Genomic DNA, 21,520 nt, shown 5'->3' with positions numbered 1-21,520 from the left:
ACATGGTACCCAATGTACCCAATGTACCCACTGCGCCACAAAGCCGACACAGAATGGGAGGCTACGAACGCGCCTTATATCCTTGACTCATTCAAACTACGTCAAGAAGCTGCTGATACAACGCATTCACTACCACCAACTCCCCAAACGCTAAACGTTAACGCAATACACCCACCCCCTATGCGACGCATTTACTCGAGTCCCCCTCGCGGGGAGATGGGCCCAATTTTTCTTCTTTCAGCTATTTTAATGCTTCTTACAAAACCTCAAACTAATAAAAGGTTGCAATTTCACGGGTTACGTTTGATGAAATAAAAAAAAACCCAGCTGAGGCTCACGCACTGCCGTGGGTTATCGAAAAAAGCAATAAACTCATTATTCCTACTTGCATTCTCGGCGATCAGGGCTACAAATACTTTGTCACCGTTCAATGTTTAGTTGTGGTTTGTGATGACGCGGAAATGTGAAAAGTCTACTATATGGCGTGGTGTATATATACGTATACATGTATTATGCTTGCGATGTTATCGGTTGCGTGTATTGTGCGTTGACAATGCCTTTAATGAAGTGTATGTCGCTGTGTTGTGCTATGTTTCTTCCCAATATGTGCCAGCCAACGTGCGGCCTCCGTAATGGTGGCTAAAATATAGGTTAGCCATAAAAGAAACGTCTTGATGTAAGTGCGCCCACTGGTAGTGATTCTCAGTAGCTGCCCCTCCCCGCCCCCACTTTTGTTTTTTTTGCATCATCTATCGGTCATTTTAAAGGGGCCCTGAAAGGCATTTTGAGCACACTAAATGAACTAGCGCAACCGTTAGATTGGGTCGTCAACGTCCTCTGTGCCAAGTATTACTCTTTTACGCGCAGCGGCAAGCTCACACTTTTGTTGCAAAGACAGAGAGACAATGAACTTTATTGAATGTCCTGAGGAGCACTGCTGCCGTTCAGGGCGGCAGCGCTGCGGGCCGCTCCCACGTGGGGACGGGGAGGCCGAGCCTCACCGCCGCGTCGTGGGCCCTCTGGGCGGCCCTTAGCTGGTGCATTAGATCAGGGCTCTCCAAGTCGGAGCGCCATTCTTCCTCGGTTATGCGTTGAGGGCCCCGAAGTGAGGGACACCGCCAGAGCATATGATCTAGATTGCATATGATCTAGTTCGCCACAATCCGGGCAGTCCGGTTCAAAAGTGTCCGTGTAGAAGCTGAGAGTGGATAGACTAGGATAAGACCTGGTCTGCAACATTCTGAGTGTGGCTGCCTGCGGCCTGGAGAGTTTCTCGTGCGGAAGAGGAAACGTTCGCCTGCCCAGCTTATAGTGCTGAATAATCTCGTTGAACGTGAATAAAGTGTCTCTGAAGACCTCCCAACCAATCCCCGAGGAATCGCCTCCGTCCGACCCGGCGCGGTGTGTTATCTCGCGCGCGCGGGTGTGGGCGACCTCATTGAGATTAGTTAATGACAAGTGCGACCCTAGGTGAGCGGGAAACCAGATGATAGTGTGTGAGGAAATGACCTTATTTCCTAGGATGTGAGCTACCTCGGCCGAAACGGAACCTGACGCAAAGGCCCTAACGGCTGCGCGGGAATCGGTGTAAATTCGATGCCGGCTGTCGTCAAGTAAAGCAAGAGCCACCGCGGCCTGCTCGGCTCTAGCCGGGGTGGTGTTCCTGAAAGACGCAGAATTGAGAACTTTGCCACTGTGATCTACCATAACTGCCGAGAAGTTTGCCGATCGGCCGTACTGCGCGGCGTCCACAAAGCACGCGGAGTGCGGGTCGTCGCGAACTTGTTTTAGTAGGGCCTCGCCTCTGGCCCTTCGCCTACCTGCATTGTGCTGCGGGTGCACGTTGCGGGGAAACGGGGAGATAGTTATAGCAGCTCTCTGCTCCTTAGTAAGGCCAACCTCGCGCTCCTCCTCTAGGGATGGAGAACAGCCCAGAACCGCCAGAATTTTCCTCCCAGCGGGTGAAGACGACAACCTGGCAGTCTGAGCCGTGTGCTGCGCTTCGATGATTTCCTCTAAAGATTTGTGCACCCCGAGCTGCATGAGTCTTTCTGTGCTGGCATTCATCGGGATACCCAGCACGCGCTTGATGCTTTTACGAATTAGTAAATTGAGCTTAGCCTTTTCGTGATTCTGCCAGCAGTGCATGGCCGCCACGTACGTGATGTGGCTCATCAAGAATGCATGGAAGAGCCTCAAGAGATTGTCCTCCTTGATACCTCCTCGACTGTTCGAAAAAATTTGTCGTTTTTTTCTCACCCTTCCCTTCGTGTTTTTGGACGCCGCCATCTTCACATGTCTACATCATCGATTCCCAGATGTTCGTCATGAGCTAGACATCCTGCTATTGGGCGGCTTTTTCACGCACTTCCGGTATAGTACTTCCGGCAAAGAGATGAGTCGTCTGCTCAGCGTCGGCTCGCCGGCTGATCTGCCAGCGGAGTGCCGGAGTGCTTGGGCATTTTACGACAAACGAAACAAGTGTAATATAAACGCTTAACCGTTTGTATTGAATGCAACACGGCCATAACACGACATGGATATTCTCTTACCTGAGTACGTTCCATAAAGAAAGCGTTGAAGCCCCGTGGCACTTCTTTCGTGCAATCGCAGAGAACGCCCTGAACCGAATGCCCGGGTTTGACGCATGCATTTTATTCAACTTCAAAACAATCCAGAGATGCGTTTCTAACGCACAAAACGTCACAACATGCGTTGAAAGTCTGAACCACGATTGACAGACGATGGGTTGCCTCCTGCCCGTCGTAAATTCGGTACTCACCTCGCGCGCGGTTTGCGGGGACGAACAGCAAGTCACTTAAGCCCCGTTTACATTGACCCGACGAGGGCGCGTTGAGTCGAAATAAACAGGTTTTTTGGACTCGACACCCCCATGTATAAGCGGACGGGGTGGGTCAGAGAGCCGTCGCGGCGAGTCCAGTCAACTCGGAGGCAGGGGGTGGGTTTACTCGCTCGTCGGGCTGAGTCGGCGGGCCGCGGGGAGCAGAATACCGCATTTGCGCGGTTCTAACGCACCCCCAATCGTAACGCGCGGGTAACTTCGCGCAGGAAAATTCGAAAAAAAAAAGTGACACTGACGGTACTGCGCAGATGGAAAAGACATGACACCACGTACCTGGAAGAGGGAGATTTTATTGGGCATGCAGCTTTGGAAGCCAAAAATGAATTGTGCTTCACAAGGTTGCTTATCCAGCTGCTGCTGGAAATAAAGTTATAGCGGGGAACACTGAAGTTGCTTGCGATTTCAAGTGCCTTGATCTTCATAATTCTAAGCGTTAGGGGCTAAGCAGAAGCACAAAAAAATGTGCAACAGCTGACCAGGGTATGCGGCATGCCATTGAGGAATCAGTGCGCCGAAATTCACTCACGTCGTGTTAACGGATTGTTTTTATTGGATTGAGTTGGATTTTGTGGGTACTTCGTGTCCGTTGCGCATGGCAATGCTGCTGGCCGCTTTAAAGCCTATTTCGGTTTTGAGCCCGATTGTAACGCGCAAACAAATATTAAGCCACCTTTTAGCAAAAGAGGGTGCGCGTTAGAATCGTGAAAATACGGTAGCCCCTTTTCCGTGAACCCCGCCGGTCCCCTCACCTGGATTCTTTGGACGGGGTTCATATAAACTCGGACGCGTCGAGGTAAACTGAACCCGCCACTCAACTCACCCCGCCCCCGCCGCGTCCATGTACACGGGGTTTTAACTCTGACGCACAAGCCGATGGTTTTTAGCCACGCACACTGCACATACCCCATGCGAGGTTGAGTCGTACGTCGCTCGAGAAATATAATCCAGACCATGGGAAGCACTATCCACCCGCAGAAGCACAACGTCGCATTTCATCGCGAAACAAAGGCGTCCACAACACACTCACCATCGCCTCCTGTAATGCCAAACGCATATCGCCCTTCCCAGTGGGAGTGAGTGGTACGCCTGCAGTGCCCACATGTCGCGAGGTGGGGCCCCGAGCTGAACCAGGATGACGCAACCGTAACTGACTTCTGGAGTGGTTTGTGCCTTGTTGCCAAGGCAACCGATGTTTGAGATTGTGAAAGAAATGGCGCTCGCTCCAGCGCGAGAAAGCTCAGAGCCGCGGCGGAGCATGTTTTGCCAACGTTGCCGCTCTCTACCACGCGTCGACCAAGCTGAACTGGTCACATGATTGAAGCGTTTTGTGCACGGGTTCTGTATCGGTTTAATATGACTTTTTCACATGCCGCCGGCAGGAATTACCACCGCCGCAAAATAAGACCCGTCACCAGCGGGGCCACATCTGGTACGGCGCTTTTTGGATAAACAGTGCGCGGTGCATCAAGGGAAAGAGCGCACGACCCTCCCCGTGCGGCTGCGAGTTCGCCGCAGATAAAAAGTCATGTGCCGCCAGCAACGTACACCGCGAAAGGGCAAGGCCAGGCCGCCGCATACATGCGGCCAGATTTTTCGTTCGCTTTTCCAGCCTTGAGCAGAGTGCGGGATTCATGGTGTCAACAAAGCTTGCCCGTAGCAGACGACAGTCTGAGCAGCGCAATAGCGGAAGTACGTCACCGCTGCGGAGCGCAGCATCATAGGAGGCAAGGCTCTCGCGCCGTCAACAGCGGAGAGTAAGTCGAAAGGAGGAGGAAACGCGGAGCGACGGTAATGCGCGGTTTTTGATTTACGATTTCTCCGCTAATACTCATCGCTTTAACAAAATTCTTGCGGGAGGAGATTGCAAATACATTGCTCTATTTGGGTACATGCACATCCATGCATCGGCGGAAGGTATTTCAGGACCCCTTTAAAACGTTTACGATTGCTTTACTTCGAGCTCGCTAGATGGCGAGCAGTGTCATCTCTTCGCTCGGACGGTTGCGACGGATCCATTTTTTGTGCCGCCTTCATTGCCTTTGCGCCGAGATTTACGATTGCAGACGATCCACGTTTTGATGCAGCAGTTGTAGCAAGGCAAGGCGACTTGTAGCAAGACAAGGCGACTAGGGGTATAACACCCCTAGTTTAGCAGGGGTATTACAACTGGTTGTTCTCAAACGGCTGCATTGGATGCTTGTGATCTCGTGTGCGGTGAACGGCGGGGTTACAAGCCTTTCGGAAATAGAAGCGGCATTTTGAAAGCAATCGTTATGACTTCTGCTCCGTTTACAGCGGCGCGTTCGCGCTAAACGCGTAGGCGGAGCGCGCAGCGAGACGAATGCAAGAAGCGCATATACGATTGGCGACATGGTTTGCTAACCGTAGTTCTGGTGCTCGGTAGGTAATTTTTTGCTTATTTTAGCGCATTCTAAGCACACACGACCACAGTAACCTACCTATTTGTACTTCCTCGATCCTCAAACCGATTAGCTCGCTAGGCCTTCCTTGCATAACAAGCCTTGCTCGAGTAACGCTGCCAGGGGAGGAACGCTCCTCCATTAGGAACGCTCGTCCACTCTGAGGGGAGAAACGCGCTCCTTTCTTTCTACCTCTTAGGAAGCAATATATGATACATTCCTGTTTCACCCTCAGGGGAGAAACTACCACACCCTTTTTTCTTAGAGTGTTCTAGAGGAGGGACGTCACAGCCGCTGCAGACGCGCTGGCGCCGGTCACGGCGGTGCTTGCCCAGCTGTGTGCCTCCGTTGCGCAGTAGCCAAGTCTGACGCTGCGCCGGAGCCGCTTGATGGCCGTTTCGCGTGGCTCCTGGACAGCCGTGCTGCGCATGCGCGAGCAGCAGTGACTTGACTAGACTGGACTGGACTGGATTGGATTGCTGGACCTTAGTTCATGCTATGTATATTTTGGCATAGCCGAGCTAAGCCACTGCTAATTTTGTTTACTCCCTTAAGGAGTCCTACTACGCCAACTACGAACTAACACCTTCCCCCACAACACGCTCTGACACAAAATATTCCCCACACAATATCCACCTCAATGCATCTTCTGCCCCACATTGCAAGGGCGTAACCAGGGAGTTATCAGAACACCCCCCAAATGTTATGTGCGCCCCCCCCCCCTTTCGGCCTGTTTTCCACCCGTGTTTGTTGCACGCTTCATCCATAAATTGAAATGTGAAAACAAAATAAAATTAAAAAAACAAAATTTTGAGGGGCAGACTATCTTTCTAATTATTTTTTTTTTTGCTAGATAACACCGCCCCCCTCCCCTAAAAAGAAAATCTGGCCACGCCACTGTGAGGAGCGCTACACCGCCCAGTGTGGGCATGCCCTAACACCCCAGGATCTCCCTACCACTTCACAGCGGGTAGCGGCGCTGACCAGCTCCGACCCCTGCCCCCAGCTTCAGCTGCAGGTGGGAGCTGGTGCCCAAGGCCGGGTACAGCCAGGGAGTCCTGGACTGAGGAGCGCAGTCACAACGGTTATGGGACAGATTGAGTTTCTCCTGCACTCCTTTTCTCTGTACACTTACTCGCCTGTATCATTTCACTCCCGCCCGCCTTCCCCCCTCCGGGTTGCACGCAGGTGAGCTCCCACAATATCACCAGTGCGCTTCCTCTTCCTGTCCTACCGAGTCCCTAGCAGTAGCCTTGAGAAGGGCGCGTGAGCGGACATCCTCGCGATGTCGAGCGTGTTTCCGAGGGGCCTGGTGGGCGCAGTCGCAAAGTTCAGCAGAGAGTGAGTTCCACAGCAGGTCAGCAGATCGAAGGGACATTTTCAGAGAGTCCTTTACGTCCCCCCTTCCTCCTCGGTAGCACTGGCTGGGAGTCACGCGTGTGCGCTCCTAAAAACGCAAAAAAAAATTCTCGAGAGAAAAGCGCCACAACCAGGATGTTTTTGGTGCAGGTATGAATACTTAAGAACCCCTCACTTACTTCTTGGCCGACGTTTCCGGTGTAGCCTAGGAACAGCCTGGGCGGCTCCACGGCCGTCATCATGACCAGGGTAGCCACGCAGATGGTCTGCTGAGTCAGCGACAGGTAGCGGCACTGCGGAGGGGAATTATGGCGTTCAGGCCGCCAGACTAGCTCAAAACAGCGGTCCCCAAATTGGTCTCATCGCGTTGGCGAGGATACGATGTGTCACCCCTCCAACCCCTTGTGCCAAGCCCCTTGGCATTATTTCATTTTTTTTTTCTCGGTAACTGGCGACTGCAGACGAACGAGCGACGCACGCACACAACACCGGCTTCTAGCGCTGTTTTGTGTGTGCCTTCTCTTTTTGCCCTGCATCCTTTTCGCTGGGGCACCTTTCTAGGTACATTATGAGTTGAGTTTATCTTTTAATCGTTCATTTCTCTGTAATTTTCAATATTTCTAACAGATTAATTTCTCTTGTAACCATTTAATCTATTGAGTTTTTGTTTCATTCTCGTATAACTAAAAGGAACCAGCGTTTACACTACCGTGTAAAATGACAGGCAGGGAAACCTGATCCCCAAACGCCTATCGGAGTTTTCACTTTCACGCGCAGAACCATACAGAGACACTGCAAAGGCTGCTTTCATTGAAACCACCGCCTCCAAACGACCGGTCATGTGTTACGGAATGCGCCTCAGCCACGGTGTCGGCCCAGTCTTCCGGAGGGCCGCGGAAAACCGCGTGAGCCCTCGCGAGACTGCGTGAAACATCATGAGCGTGAGCCCCGGCGTGAGGCTGATGAGACTACGCCGAGCCCACGTGACTCCGACGGTCCACGAAGACTGGGTCCGCGTGTATCTGAGCCTGAATGATTTTCAAGGCGGAGGAGTAGGTATGCTTATACGACAGGGGGCAAATTGGAAAAGAGTGAAAGAAGACTGTAGCGAGCATGTGTGGGAAAGGGATGGTAGGGGGTAGGGAGGTGTCTTTAGGAGTGTCGTGCCTGTGGTCGGGTAAAGAGAGTAAGGAACAAAATGAAAACCTGGTGGCGTACCTAAAAATGGACATTGAGGATTTGAAACCGTCCGGGGAGGTAATATTAATAGGGGACACGAACGCCCACATTGAAGACCTAGACGGGTACACAAACAACGGACATCTAATGCTGGATATGTGTGAGGAACAGAACCTGGTCATAGTAAATAGGGAACAAAAATTGGAGGGTCAAATCACGAGGGAATGTGGCCGGAGACAGTCGAGTATCGACTACTGCCTCCTCTCGGAGAAACTTTGTGAATGGTTGGATGGAATGAGGATAGATGAGGAAGGGACCACAAGCGTATACACCTGAGTTTTGGGAAACCGGGGGGCGCAGAACAGGACCGAGCGGGGCAGTAAACAAATTGCGGCTATAGCCAACAGTATAGAAGCCGACATAGAAAGAAACCCTGGGGAATATGACAGGCCCATGCAGGAAAAAAAAAAGTAAAGGCAGAAAGGGCAAATCAGTGGAAAGGAAAGAAAACGCAGAAATCAAGGAGGCTACAGAAAGCCGCACACAGGCGTGTAGAGAACACAGGCAGGCCAAGAAGGCAGCAGGAAAAGGCGGACACACAATGGGAGCAATATAAGCAAAGAAAAGTGGAAGTGCAGGCGAAGGTAAGGGGCGACAGCGAGCGACGGGTGGCGCGAATACGAGGGAAGGGCAGAGACGCACCGAAAAAGTCTTTGAACCACGTGCGGTCCTCAGGTAAACGCACGGGACATACAGAAGGTGCTACTGCAGAAAACGAAGCGGGGCAGATACTCAAGGGAGAGCAGGCGTTGGAGCACCTTCATGACATTATCACTGAGAGGGATTAGGAGAAGACAGCGCGGTTCACACACGGACACAGGGGAGAGTGTGTCAAGTACTCTCCCCTGTGTCCGTGTGTAAACCGCGCTGTCTTCTCCTAATCATGTTAAACCAACACGCCCAGATAGCCACGTTAGTGCATTTCATTTAGCACTGAGAGATTCTGTAAAGCCGATAGCGGCTCCGCAGCGCCGCAGCGACGTCACGACGGGGAGGACGAAAGGTCCGGAGATAGGCCGGGACAAGCTCAAGTGGGGAAAAGCAGAGGGAAAGGCCTCCAAAAATACCGCAGTGGGCACGGATGAAATACCGATTGAGTTTTATTTATTTATTTATTTATTTATTTATTTATTTATTTATTTATTTATTTATTTATTTATTTATTTATTTATTTATTTATTTATTTATTTATTAAATACTGCAGACTTTACAAAGCCCAAGCAGGAGTGGCAATACAAGAAGATGTACAAAAGTATACACACGTAACTTCGCGAAAAATAAAGTAAAAAAAAGTGCAGAGACAAAAACAGTATGAATATTGAAACACGAGTAAAAAATAAGATCACGGCAAAAAAAAAAAAAAAGACACGATAGAAGGAAAAATCAGATAATACGCAGGAACAACAATGCGCCAATACAGCAACCCCAGTTCGGGACAGCGGCACTTCGGCATTGATATACCTCCAAGTTTTCTATTCATGAAAGTACGGTTACGGGAGCAACAAATTCCATTTTTCAATGGTGCGAGTAAACAATGAAAACTTGAAAGTGTTAGTGCTGTCGAAAAATGGTGTTAAACAAAAATAATGGGTGCGACGGGTTTTTCTTGTTGAAAGGGATCTAAGATACACAGTACGGTCTAATCCAAGCTCATTTGTGAACAATTGGAGAAGGAACTTCAAGCGAAGGAATTTCCGTCTTAACTATAGAGTGGGGATGTTATTACTGAACATAAGATTTGTAACAGACTCGCGGCGATTGTATTTTGAGTAAATAAAACGTACAGCACGTCTTTGGAGTTTCTCGATAGTATTAATGTTAGATTTGGTGTAGGGATCCGAGACCATACAATCATATCCTACTTTAGGTCTAATAAACGTGGTATAGGCCAGATATTTTACATGAGAGGGAGCATCTTTAAGCTTATGCCTCAGCTGACAAAGCTTACGGAACGCTGAAGCACAAACGTTACTGATGTGAGTGTTCCAGCTTAAATTGTTAGTAATTGTGACACCAAGATACATATTTATATCCGCTAACTTCAACCAGGGGATTTTTGAAAACAGAGTAGGAATATTTAAGGGGAAGGTTTTTTTTTTTGGCCATTCTAAGATAAACTGATTTTTGGTAATTTAATCTTATACCCCATTTTGTGCACCAGGAACGAATGCTGTTCAGAGCAGAGTTTAGGGCGGTCTGGTCATCAGCAGAGTGAACGTTATTAAACAATGTACAATCATCTGTGAAAAGACGCATTGGTTCGGCCACAACATTAACAATATCATTGCAATGAATAGCAAAGAGTATACGCTCCCCTGGGGAACGCCGGATGTAACCGCTTAGCAACGTGAGGGTACGAGCGAGTTGGTGATCCATCAGAACTTTGCTGAGCGCAGCAAAGAGAACACAGGACGAGAGATACAAGGACGAGCGCTACTTACAACTGAATTTTAATGACAACGCCGGGGCATATAAACAGAAAAGAATCACAACACGCTCAAATGACTATGAAGTTTATGACATCACTGCACATCCCCCAACGCACTCGTCAGGCACGCACGTGTGATAAATGTTACAAGGCCAGAAGATATGGAAATCGAACTGATGCAGCATTTCCGCAGCCTCAACGATCTCTCGCGTGCGCTGATCCGCGTCTCGAAAGATGTCGGAGCACGCATCGTACATAGGCTCTCACTAGTCGCACTTTTGGCAATCAATACCTCAACTGCTATCTTTGCCTTTCCGTACCTTGTTGCAATGTTCCCCTAGGCGAGTGTTGAGGCACAGGGATTTATACACACCCCCCCAACACCCCCCAGAAGGATTTCGACACCCCCCCGCCATAAAGCTTCCACAACAACAAGCACCGTGCCCAGGGATTTATACACACACCCCCAACCGCCCCCCAACACCCCCCAAGGAGGGTTTCGACACCCCCCAAAATCGTAATTCTGGATAAACCCCTGTTGAGGCACCTTCCAGTCTGCCCAACGTATGCTTTTTTGCAAGTAAGCGGCAACTTGTAGACCACCGCTTCCGTGCAGCGCACGTACTGGTTTTGGTGATCACCAAAATCTGCTTTTTTCCTTCCTGACAGGGCACGTTTGGCTGCAGAGCCTGGACAGTTTATCAGGGGCCGACATGGCAACTTTCACGCCAGCCCTTCCACCAATCCTTTTAAAGGGGCACTGACACAAAAATTTTGCACCTTGTTTTTTTTTTTTTTTTTTTGTTGCGATAAGTAGCTATACTCGGTTACAACTCAAGAACGGCACCACCTCATGTAGTGTATCACTCCGCCGAAGCGCCGTACCCATGAACGCCGTGCGCGCGCGTTTTGAAAGGGGTTTGCTATGAATGCGTGATATCGTCTGCCTTGTCTCACGCAGCTTGTTTGTCGTCACTGGAGTCGTTTATAAGCATATTAAGTCCACAAAATCACGGGAACGGCTCACGCTATGTTCAAAATATTCCCAGTAACGCCTGTGGGGATCGCGACTTTCACGCGAACCCCTTTTCTGGCTAGCTTCCCGTTGCGGCTGGCGTGCACACGCGCCTCGCTCACGCGACGGGAACCATACGGGAGGGCGCCAGCGACCGGACGGTTTGTTTTCGCCCTGGTGGAAGCGTTGACCCTTTTCCCCTCTGCCTTACCCGAGAACCAGTTCTTCCTCGATACTAGCGCCACCGTAAGGCGAAGTCTGGTGGGACGTAGCAGGACGTGAGGACCCTCTCTTGTCTCGGGGATACGGTAGCGCGCGGACGTTTCGGTGCGCTGGTCCTGACCTGGGGAACGCGACACAAAAGGACGCGTCCGGACGAGCTGGGAGACTGCACCCGCGCTCGCACGAGCAGCGCTCCGCTGCTCCGGTATGCAATCGGTGAGTCGAACCGTCTCGATCTCTAGCGTTGTTTAATGCCTCGCTCCCAATGTTACCGTTATGGCCTACGATCAGTCTGTATGCAGTGTATTTGGTTTGCACTTTGCAATAAATGCTGCCATTGATGTTTTGCCCTCGCCGCCTCCTGCCTTTGTCTGTCTCCGCAAACAACGGACCCGTCCGCAGCCGGCGCTCGCAAGGCATGTTTGCTGAGCGCGGATGGCTGCGTGGTGGGAAATCACTAGTGTGTGAAATGTAGAATCCCACATCTGGCGCCCAACGTGGGGCCTTGTTTGCGGAGACGAGCAGGAGGCACGGCAGCATCCTTTGTTCTGGCGTCGGACGATCCGAGCACAGACAACAGACTTCAGGCCTAACTGATTGGAGCGAGTTATTAGCGGAGGCGAACTTTCCTGAGAGTGAGGCGAATTATTTATTGCTGCTGCGTTTTTAATTTGTTAAGCGCCGAGTTTGCAGCAATCGTGTATTGGCAGGACATCGCTGCCAGTTAACACGTGGTCGCCGAATTTTTGTCGTGACGTTGTTGTTTATGGAAACGGGGGTTTCCGAGTTTGCATCCACGCGAGGCCGGGAGCCCGCGCCGTTGTGTCAGCCCGAAGTGAGTGTGTACGGAAGCTGCAATTTGGGTCCGAGTTTTTCTTTTTGTTTTGTCGACTCCGGGAGTCGAGGCTCTGGGAGCCGTGTGGCTGGGCCACGTGTGCCGCAAAAGGCTAGCTGGTATTGCAGCCTGGCATGGGCGCTCCGATACCGCGGAATGCGGTAGGCGCCGCTCGCTCATAAGCTGCTTGTGTTGCAGCGAGCGTGTAGGACCCTAAAAAGCAGATGTCTCCTCACGGCTGCACGTACGGGCACGTTCAGGGTTTCTTTCGTTTGGTCTGTTTTATTTTGTTGTGTTTTTGGATGCGGGTCGTTTGCCGAAGTGAGTGACCCGAAGGCTTTCACAGCCGGTCCTCCCGGAGAAGGCACGACCTTGGGAACAATGCGAGGGCGCATGGAGCGCTCCCCCTCTTTTGTTGATCGCCTCGCGCGAGAGAAAGGAATCTCTCCCCCCTCAGGAAAGACTTGCTTTGACCCCTCGCTGCTTGAAAAACTGCTTTCCGCAGCGTAGTTGTTTTTGTTGTCGTGCCACGCGGGCGACGGGACTGAAGGGGGGCCTCATCCCTCTTCCACTGACGGGGAGAATTACGCGAGGCAAACTTTGCGCCCGCTGATTGTAACGTCGCAGGAGCCCTCTTGTTCGGCTCGAGAGACCAAGCTCTGTTCACGTAAACTAAGCGACAGTGTGTTGAAACGTATTTCAGCATTTTTACGCAAGCGGTGTTCATGTGTGTGAACATAGGGCTGTCGTTGGGAGCAAATACTGTTTCCGCGTTCATGTGTATGAATGAAGTGTTACTGACGCGAGTAAATACTGCTTTCGCATTTGTGTGGTTAAGCATCGCGCCGGGCGGTCGATGCGACCGTGTGTGTTCTTTGTGCCCTGTACCGTATAGGGTTAGAACAGGTTCTAGCTCTGTGGACATTTCCAGAGCGGTTGCATTGCTGAGAAACTTAGCAGCTGAACCATCGGATTGTGTCACGTTATCGATGCAGTCGAGTTCGTATTTTCCCTACCCTGCACGCTGCAGGGTTAGGACAATTTGGCGTGCTTTGTTGACGCTAACAAGCTGGTAATTATGCCGAAGCCTTGGCAGTTGTGATATTCGACATCGAACCACATGATCGATGGGATCAAAGGGCTACTGCAGCCTGTTTTTTCCTGCCCTATACATTGTAGGGTTTGGACTGTTTATTGGGCTTTGTTGACATTAACAGAGCGATGGCAATGCTGACAACTCGGCAGTTGTCGTTAGGATCGCGCCACAAAGGCGGTGCGATCGGAGAGCTATTTTCTCTGCCGTACACTGAAGGTGCGGGGAGTTTCTTTGTGCAGCTAAGCCACCCCGGCTTGGACCACATGACGGAGCGTGTTTATGCTGCTGTCTACTGTTCCGGGCGAGCTGCCGAGCCTGCTGAAGGGGTGCGGTGCGGCATGCCGTCACCAGCCTGGCTGAGAGAGTCGGCAGTCTGGTCGCTCGGCGGCCACGGGCCATCACGGATGTGCCGCCACTTGAGCAACGCTTGCTTGGGTTGGCTGGTTTCTTCCCGGAGCTACCCGCCTGCAGACATCAGCGGGCGACGACCGGGCCTGCTGGTACACTACCAACGGTGGCATTGGACGAGTGGAAGCCGGCGTAGGCAACACGATGCAGTGACTAACGATTTAATCGACGAACGAACTTTTCGTCGCCTCTAGTCCTGTAGTCAGCTCTCACCGGCGTACGCAAGGAATTTAGGAGGGAGGGATGTGGGGATCGCGACTTTCACGCGAACCCCTTTTCTGGCTAGCTTCCCGTTGCGGCTGGCGTGCACACGCGCCTCGCTCACGCGACGGGAACCATACGGGAGGGCGCCAGCGACCGGACGGTTTGTTTTCGCCCTGGTGGAAGCGTTGACCCTTTTCCCCTCTGCCTTACCCGAGAACCAGTTCTTCCTCGATACTAGCGCCACCGTAAGGCGAAGTCTGGTGGGACGTAGCAGGACGTGAGGACCCTCTCTTGTCTCGGGGATACGGTAGCGCGCGGACGTTTCGGTGCGCTGGTCCTGACCTGGGGAACGCGACACAAAAGGACGCGTCCGGACGAGCTGGGAGACTGCACCCGCGCTCGCACGAGCAGCGCTCCGCTGCTCCGGTATGCAATCGGTGAGTCGAACCGTCTCGATCTCTAGCGTTGTTTAATGCCTCGCTCCCAATGTTACCGTTATGGCCTACGATCAGTCTGTATGCAGTGTATTTGGTTTGCACTTTACAATAAATGCTGCCATTGATGTTTTGCCCTCGCCGCCTCCTGCCTTTGTCTGTCTCCGCAAACAACGGACCCGTCCGCAGCCGGCGCTCGCAAGGCATGTTTGCTGAGCGCGGATGGCTGCGTGGTGGGAAATCACTAGTGTGTGAAATGTAGAATCCCACACGCCCTACTTGCGCCGAGCGGAGAAACATATCCGGCTACGGTGATAAGGCACAGCGGCAACTTCCGGTGCCGTTCTTAAGTTGTCACCGAGTATAGTGACCTACTTATAACCTGTAGAAACCTCATTTGCTTCAGCGTGCGACGGTTGTTTAATTAGAGGCATTTTCAGTGCAGCCAGTCGCACTTTCGGTTTCAGCGGGTGCCGCGAAACGATGGATTTTGTGTGAACAAAGCTGACCACGTGACCGTCGGAGGGATATCACAGAGCAGAGCTGCCGTAGCACTGTCGAATCCGCATCGCCGGCAGTTTCTGCGAATACCCCCACGTATTGATGTCGCGATCCGCTTAATTAAAATGCGACCGTGGACGTGACGCAGGCGCTGAGAGTGCAAATGCTACCGCGGCTAAAGAACGATGCGCGACGCTCGAGACGGTGGGTGGCAAGACGCGCGCTGGGAGCAGCCGGCCGGTGTGCCTACAGATCGGCCTACAGATGTGTTCGGCTTAGCACTGCGGCGGATATTCGATTGCCGCTCTCGTAAGCGGCGCAGATGACAATTTTTAATGCAACCCGCTCTCTTCAGCGCACTTCGCTTCACATTCACGCATGCGACAGTTTTTTCTCCATAAGTAGAACTGCCGTTAGTACTCCTTTAATAAAATGTCAGTTATAAGCCGTTCCCTAGATGCGGGTTTGTCGTCCGAGCTGTAGGTATTACCCAAGTGGCTTCATTTGTCCTAATAAGGTCGGTCAAACGCCGTAGATCAACTCATGCGGACCTCGCATGCCATACTGGCATGTCCAAAACCTGATTTAGTTTCCTTCTGTAATGCCACAGCAGGAAAGCCGCCACCCTGGCCGCCTTCCCGAGTAATAGGGACGTTCACCTAAGATCGCGAGGACAAACTCACTGCCCACGGCCCTAACCGCCTGTATTGAAACTACAGTTCGCTTTTGTGGACTAACTAACATGCGCTGCTATAGCCCGAACTCCACACGAGAGCAGTGGGAGAGGGAACTCGCCAGCTCTTGCCCCAGCAGACAGCTGCAGCTGATCGAACGGGAGGAGATGCCGCCCGGGACTGAAGGCTCCACCCAACCTTTTTTTTCCGCCATGCTCCACCCATCCACCCAGAGGACTTTTCTGATTTCAATAAAGTTGTACTCTCTCTCTCTCTCTCTCTCTCTCTCTATATATATATATATATATATATATATATATATATATATATATATATATATATATATATATATATATATATATTGCTCGCTCTCAACTCTTCTTTTGTTCGAACGTTTGGTGCCTTCTCCGGGTCTCCATGAAGAAAAGGATACGTTTTATACTACCTTTTCCACAGTTACTAAGCTGTTTTGAAAATCTGAAGGGACCCTGAAGTGAATTTGTCAAGCTCCCGTTTTTGCTTGCACTGCGTAGACTGGCTCAAATGAGCACTCTTGTCAACGTATATCCGGGCGATAAGGCGGCATTTTTTTTATAAGGCCTAAAAGGAGAAACACTACCATGCGCGGTCTACGGCGGCTGCACCAACGAAGGTGCTACGTGATTGGACGATTTCCAAGATTAGCATTCAAAGAAGTTTCGGTAAATATGCTTGGCATCCGGCGTTATCGTTGGATGGGCATCCTCGATATCTCAGTAATCGCCATACCATGCTCCTGCCATGTTGTCGGCTGTAAAATGCGACACATAAGCCTACCAGGACGTCTTGGAATCGTAGCAATCACTATAGCCGAGGCCTACGCAGTGGATGAACGCCATCCGCGTCACCGCAGACGCTCAAATGCCATGCGCTTTTCACCCATCTTTGGAGCTTGCCTCACTCATGCCCGTATCGTAAAAATGTTATTTTGAAGCTGTTATTTCAGGGCGCAGCCCTTTGGCGGCCGTTTCTGGGCTCAGCAGCGTCACCGTCCTAACTGAGTGAATGATGACAAGACGACGGGTGGAAGAAATGCTGTGCCCGAGGACGCGGGTTCGATTCCCGCCAGCGGTAGCCGTTTTCCTGATGGAAGAAACATCCCCCTCGCGAGAGGCACGATCAAATGCGGAGCATTTCCGGGGGCGCCCGACGTTAAGTAGTTTGCGTTACGTTAATGTTGTTGCACTTGTGGCAACTGCTGACGAGAGAGCGCGGCGATGAGTGCGTTCCAGCCTCGCCGACACCCGCCTTTATCACGCCACGATCGAGCCACGCGCGCGCTATGCTGACGTCACGATCACGCCACAGATGTTGTTGATCCCGCGACGCGCCGGCCCCACCTGTTGGGCGCGAACCGACCGCGGAGAGAGCGCGCGATGCGAGCGGAGAGTAGGCGAGGAGGAGCGGGGCTGACAAGATAGCGCGGCGATGAGCGCGTTTCAGCCTCGCCGACAACCGCCTTTACTCCATGCTTTATCACACCACGATCGCGCCGACAGGGCGCACCTGCGAGCGATGCGGACAACTATGGACGCCAAGAACGGGTGACATCGTGAGTTAAAGAAATGCTCTGCATTTAAAAGCGTGTTCTCACCAGGCCAAGGGTCTGCTGATTCTGGCCTGTGCCCACTGCCCGAAAGCAGTCGTCGGTGCTTATGGCAACAGCACGCCAACGACAACTCGCTAGCGCGTCAATGTCAGTCTGCGCGCGTTCTGCGAACTCGCTCGTAGAGCAATGAACGTTACAGTGCAAAAATGGTGAATTCAGTACAGAAAGCATCGGTCGAAAGCGAAGAAACTAGCTTACAAAAAAAAAAAAAGGATGTACTCTGGGGGATCCGAACTTGCGACTTGCAAAATGCAATACCTAGCCCTCTAGACCACTCGCCACGAGCCAGCGCTGTCGGTGTTGGAAATATAAAGTATATAATGTGTAACCAGTTCACATTTTTATTTCGTTTTGGCATTTAAGCAGCTTAGATGACTATTTCTTGTGTAGCGCTCGTGAAGTAGCATGCCCCAAATTTCACAATATCTTATGTTTATATTGCATTTCTTAGACGGGAAAGCGTTCGCAGATGTGTGGTCGTACTGCTGACTGATGTGCTTTGCTTGTTCAACCAGCACAAAAAAGTGTTCCCTGCACCCTAGTTTTACGCTGCACGGTAAAAGTTTGGATTGAGTTTATTTCCTTAGTACCTGTATTAGCCATTGAAAAATCGCTACTTAAACACGAAAGACAAATGGAGACACAGGGCGAAGCGCTCTAGGAACTGAATTTTGTTTTGAGAAACGAACATATAGTTGCTGTGTGTCAGCGGCTACAGAACGAAATGTCGGTACATAGCCCCAAGCGTTGCGGACATGTGCTAGGGCTCAGCTGAGTAGAAGAGGAGGTTCGTGCTAGGTCCAACGCGGTGCTCGCTTCCCTGTGCATACGTGTGCGAAACACACCTTCATTTCCACGTATTCCTCTCCTTATAACATCTTGGTGGAGGTTGCCCCAGATCCCTGCCCTCTCGCCTAGGCTCCCCAATCCTCGAGGCTTCGTGATCCTTCATCACGTTACTCCGCAGCGGGCGTCACATTCGCTCTGCAACCATGTTATCGGGACAATACAGTCTGTTTAATGAACCGAACATGCATTTTGTCTTCATAGCAAACTACCACGCGTTTTTTTCTGTCGGGGGGCTTGAGAACTACTTGAGCCCCACCACCCCTCCCCCGAAAAAGAATCCTGGCTACGCGCCTGCTCAAGTCCCAAACAAGGCAGCACACACAAGAAAGGAGTCAATGATGTGATGGCGAATTGCATTAAAAATCGTCATTTGCACCGCTTACGAGAGCGGCAATCGAATATCCGCCGCAGTGAACCCACCTGGTCCCTTAGTCAGACGAGTGGCGTAAACATATCTCTGTACGGCCTCTACCAAAGAATATGAACCCCGACCTCCACCCCGAGCGCAGGACCGCCCTAAGCCAAGCCCACGAACGCTTATATGACAATCACTCTGACGTGTCCTACACCGATGCGGCGAGCTACGCTGACAACCAAACCGTGGTTGCAGTCAAAACATCCAAAAACCATGTAATTTCGTGCGCATATACGACATCCCCTAGAGACGCCGAAGAACTTGCCATTGCCTTAGCCCTCATCCAGTGCTCCAGCAGTCATCATCACAGACTCTCAAGCAGCCTGCCGCAGTTTCCTTTCAGGGAGGGTGGCACCAACGACCCTACGGGTACTTTATCGATACCGTCCATTTCACCGAGTGGCGATCTTTTGGACACCTGCCCATGCCTCTGTAACGGGCAACAACTTCGCCCACCAACAGGCTCGCGAACTGGTCCACCGAACCCCAGAGATCACCGCAGCTCCGACACCACTATTCAATTTTACTCAATTTTACTGGACCACCAGACAAAAATTCTCGTGCCCTCACCCATCCCACAGCAAAACTAAGGAAATAACACTCCGACAATTATAAGCAGGGACGTACGTTCACCCGATTCGAATGAATTTATTGTTTCCCGCACAGTACGCCGCTCTATGCAAATTTTGTCCACAGCTAGGTACCCTTCAGCACATAATTGTGGAATGCGCTCACAACCCAGCCCTACCACCCCTCTTAACCCGTTCCTTGCCTGAGCTGTGGGAGACACTGTTGACCAGCTGTCAACCGGAGGACCAGACTCTCCTGGTGACACGGGCCAAGACGGCGAGGGCAACGCATGGATTCCCGGTCTAGGGTTCCACTCTCACATTTGAGCTCATTAAATGATTTTTTTCTCTCTCTCAAGCCACGGCCGCTGGATGAGAGCGCACGCCTCTCATCCAGCTGCCGTGCCTGTAGGCAGTTTGGCCAGCTGCTCCCAGCGCGCGTCTCCCCACCCACCGTCTAGAGCGTAGCGCGTCGTTCTCTAGCCGTGGCAGCAATTTGCACTCGCGGCGCCTGCATCACGTCCACGGTCGCTTTTTAAATAAGCGGCTGACGAGATCAGTGCGTAGGGGCATTGGCAGAAACTGCCGCCGACGCGGAATCGACAGTGCTATACGGCAGCTCTGGAGCAGAGCTGCCGTAGGTCATTAGCTAACTATCGCAACAACAACAACAACAAAAACAAGATGCAAAATTTTTGTGTCACTGCCCCTTTTTAAAGGGACCCTGCAACACTTTTTTCTTCTTTTTTTTTCTGAAATCCTAAAGGCTTGCAGAATGTAGTGAACCAACTTATCCAGCACTTAGACTAGGGGGTCGCAAAGTACCTTAGCCAGCGATTACTGCTCTAGGCCCATCAGATAACTTAGAAGACTTTCGTCTCTTTCCCGGTCTTGGCGAGTGCTAGAATTGCATATTTACAGAGGTGCAGCTGCTGTTGGTCTTCAGTTGCAGCAATGAAGGCCTTCGATAGCCACTTCAAAAAGAAAGTCACAAAATCAAAGCGGAAAAGGAAGACGTGCGACGAGGGAATTACGGAGTGCCGTTCCGTGCTGGCGATTATTAGCTTTCGCAGTGCTTCCAGACGCGAAGGAAAGGGGGAAAGCGGTGATAGTTGCAGAGTGCCTTAAACCCGCCCAATTTAAGCGCGCACAATATTATACGCGGCGCATGCACATATATCGACGCCAGTGTATACGCACCTTAACGTAGAGGCACAGACAGCGGGACGTCAGCCACAGGGGCGAATAGAAGATGTTGAAGTACACGAGCACTTGCAGGGGCAGGCTGGTGAGGAGCTCCTCTCCTGCGAGTGTACACGCCCGGTTTTTCCTCCTGCTGTCGCGAGGGGCGTTTTCCCTCAATGTGGGATTGGAATCAGTCAAGCTTAGCTTAGAATACCCGCGCTGCACGGACGGGGACGAAGAAAACACGGCACGAACGGGAGGGCGAAAACTTGCAGCTGTTTATATAGGGCGCCTCGGTACCTTAGCTGTTTATTCTTTGGAGCGCCACCTGCGGCAGCGTACAAATTTAAAGGAAATAGCCTCTGTCGAAACGACAACAATTGGGTAACACGAGGCTTCCAAAATCAAGCCCCACTCCAAATGGACCAAGTTTGAAGCGAGAGCATCCGCTACCTCGTAACCACAAGGTATTTCTTATTCGGACGGAGTTTAATCGGAGCTTTGCGATTGTGCTATCTAGTGCGTAGCTGATACGGGCATTCCATGGCTCGTCCTATATAGCGTTCAACCGCCGTCGTCGTTATACGGAGCGGTGCGTTTTCTGCCTGCGGCAATTCCCCGTCAAACGTCCCGCACGCTGCATGCGATCGACCGTTCATTCTCGCAACCAATTTCTCGGGGAAATTTTCGGGGCGAAGCCCCTTGGCGGCTCGGGCTGTTGGCGTCTCATGGCGTCGTTGTCGTAACCGTCGTCTCATGTAGTCACGGTAACAAATCACCGGCACACTCGTTTACGCCGCCTGGCTGGCGCTAGAACGTAACGCCAGTAACGCGTACTAAAAAACACAGCGAACTCGTTTACGCCTTGCGCTGGAACGCTTCGTGCTTCGAAGACACGAGACTTACAGCAAAGCTCCTAAGCAACCACCGGACGTCCGTTGGCTGTCCAACGTACGTCCATTTGGGCTATAGCGGACGTCCGATGGACATACCATGTACGTCCGTGGGACGCCCGGATTTAACACGTACTGCCGTACGTCTATTCGGACATCCGGAATTGGATGTATTTCGGAAGTTCAGTAAATGTTTACAGAAAATAACGAGAAGCATCTGTTCCTACACCGACTACAAACACCACCGACGCATTACCGGGCAG

The 21,520-nt window shown here is 51.5% G+C and overlaps 1 protein-coding gene across 1 annotated transcript in view; it reads right to left on the bottom strand.

The window, feature by feature from the left end:
* Window positions 1-21,520, bottom strand: part of LOC144157585 (transmembrane protein 17-like) — a 75,423-nt gene that overhangs the window by 25,197 nt on the left and 28,706 nt on the right. The window contains exons 2-3 of the mRNA XM_077688428.1: window positions 20,380-20,483; window positions 6,822-6,935 (exon numbers count right to left, since the gene is read on the bottom strand). Of these exons, the coding sequence (XP_077544554.1) occupies window positions 6,822-6,935; window positions 20,380-20,483 (218 nt within the window). The remainder of the gene's footprint in view (window positions 1-6,821; window positions 6,936-20,379; window positions 20,484-21,520) is intronic.

The sequence above is a fragment of the Haemaphysalis longicornis genome, unplaced genomic scaffold (genome assembly GCF_048455015.1).
Source record: "Haemaphysalis longicornis isolate Haplotype H1 unplaced genomic scaffold, Haemaphysalis longicornis Haplotype H1 scaffold_10, whole genome shotgun sequence".
Classification (NCBI taxonomy): Eukaryota; Metazoa; Arthropoda; class Arachnida; order Ixodida; family Ixodidae; genus Haemaphysalis; species Haemaphysalis longicornis.
This window is presented reverse-complemented; position numbering and strand designations above follow the sequence as displayed.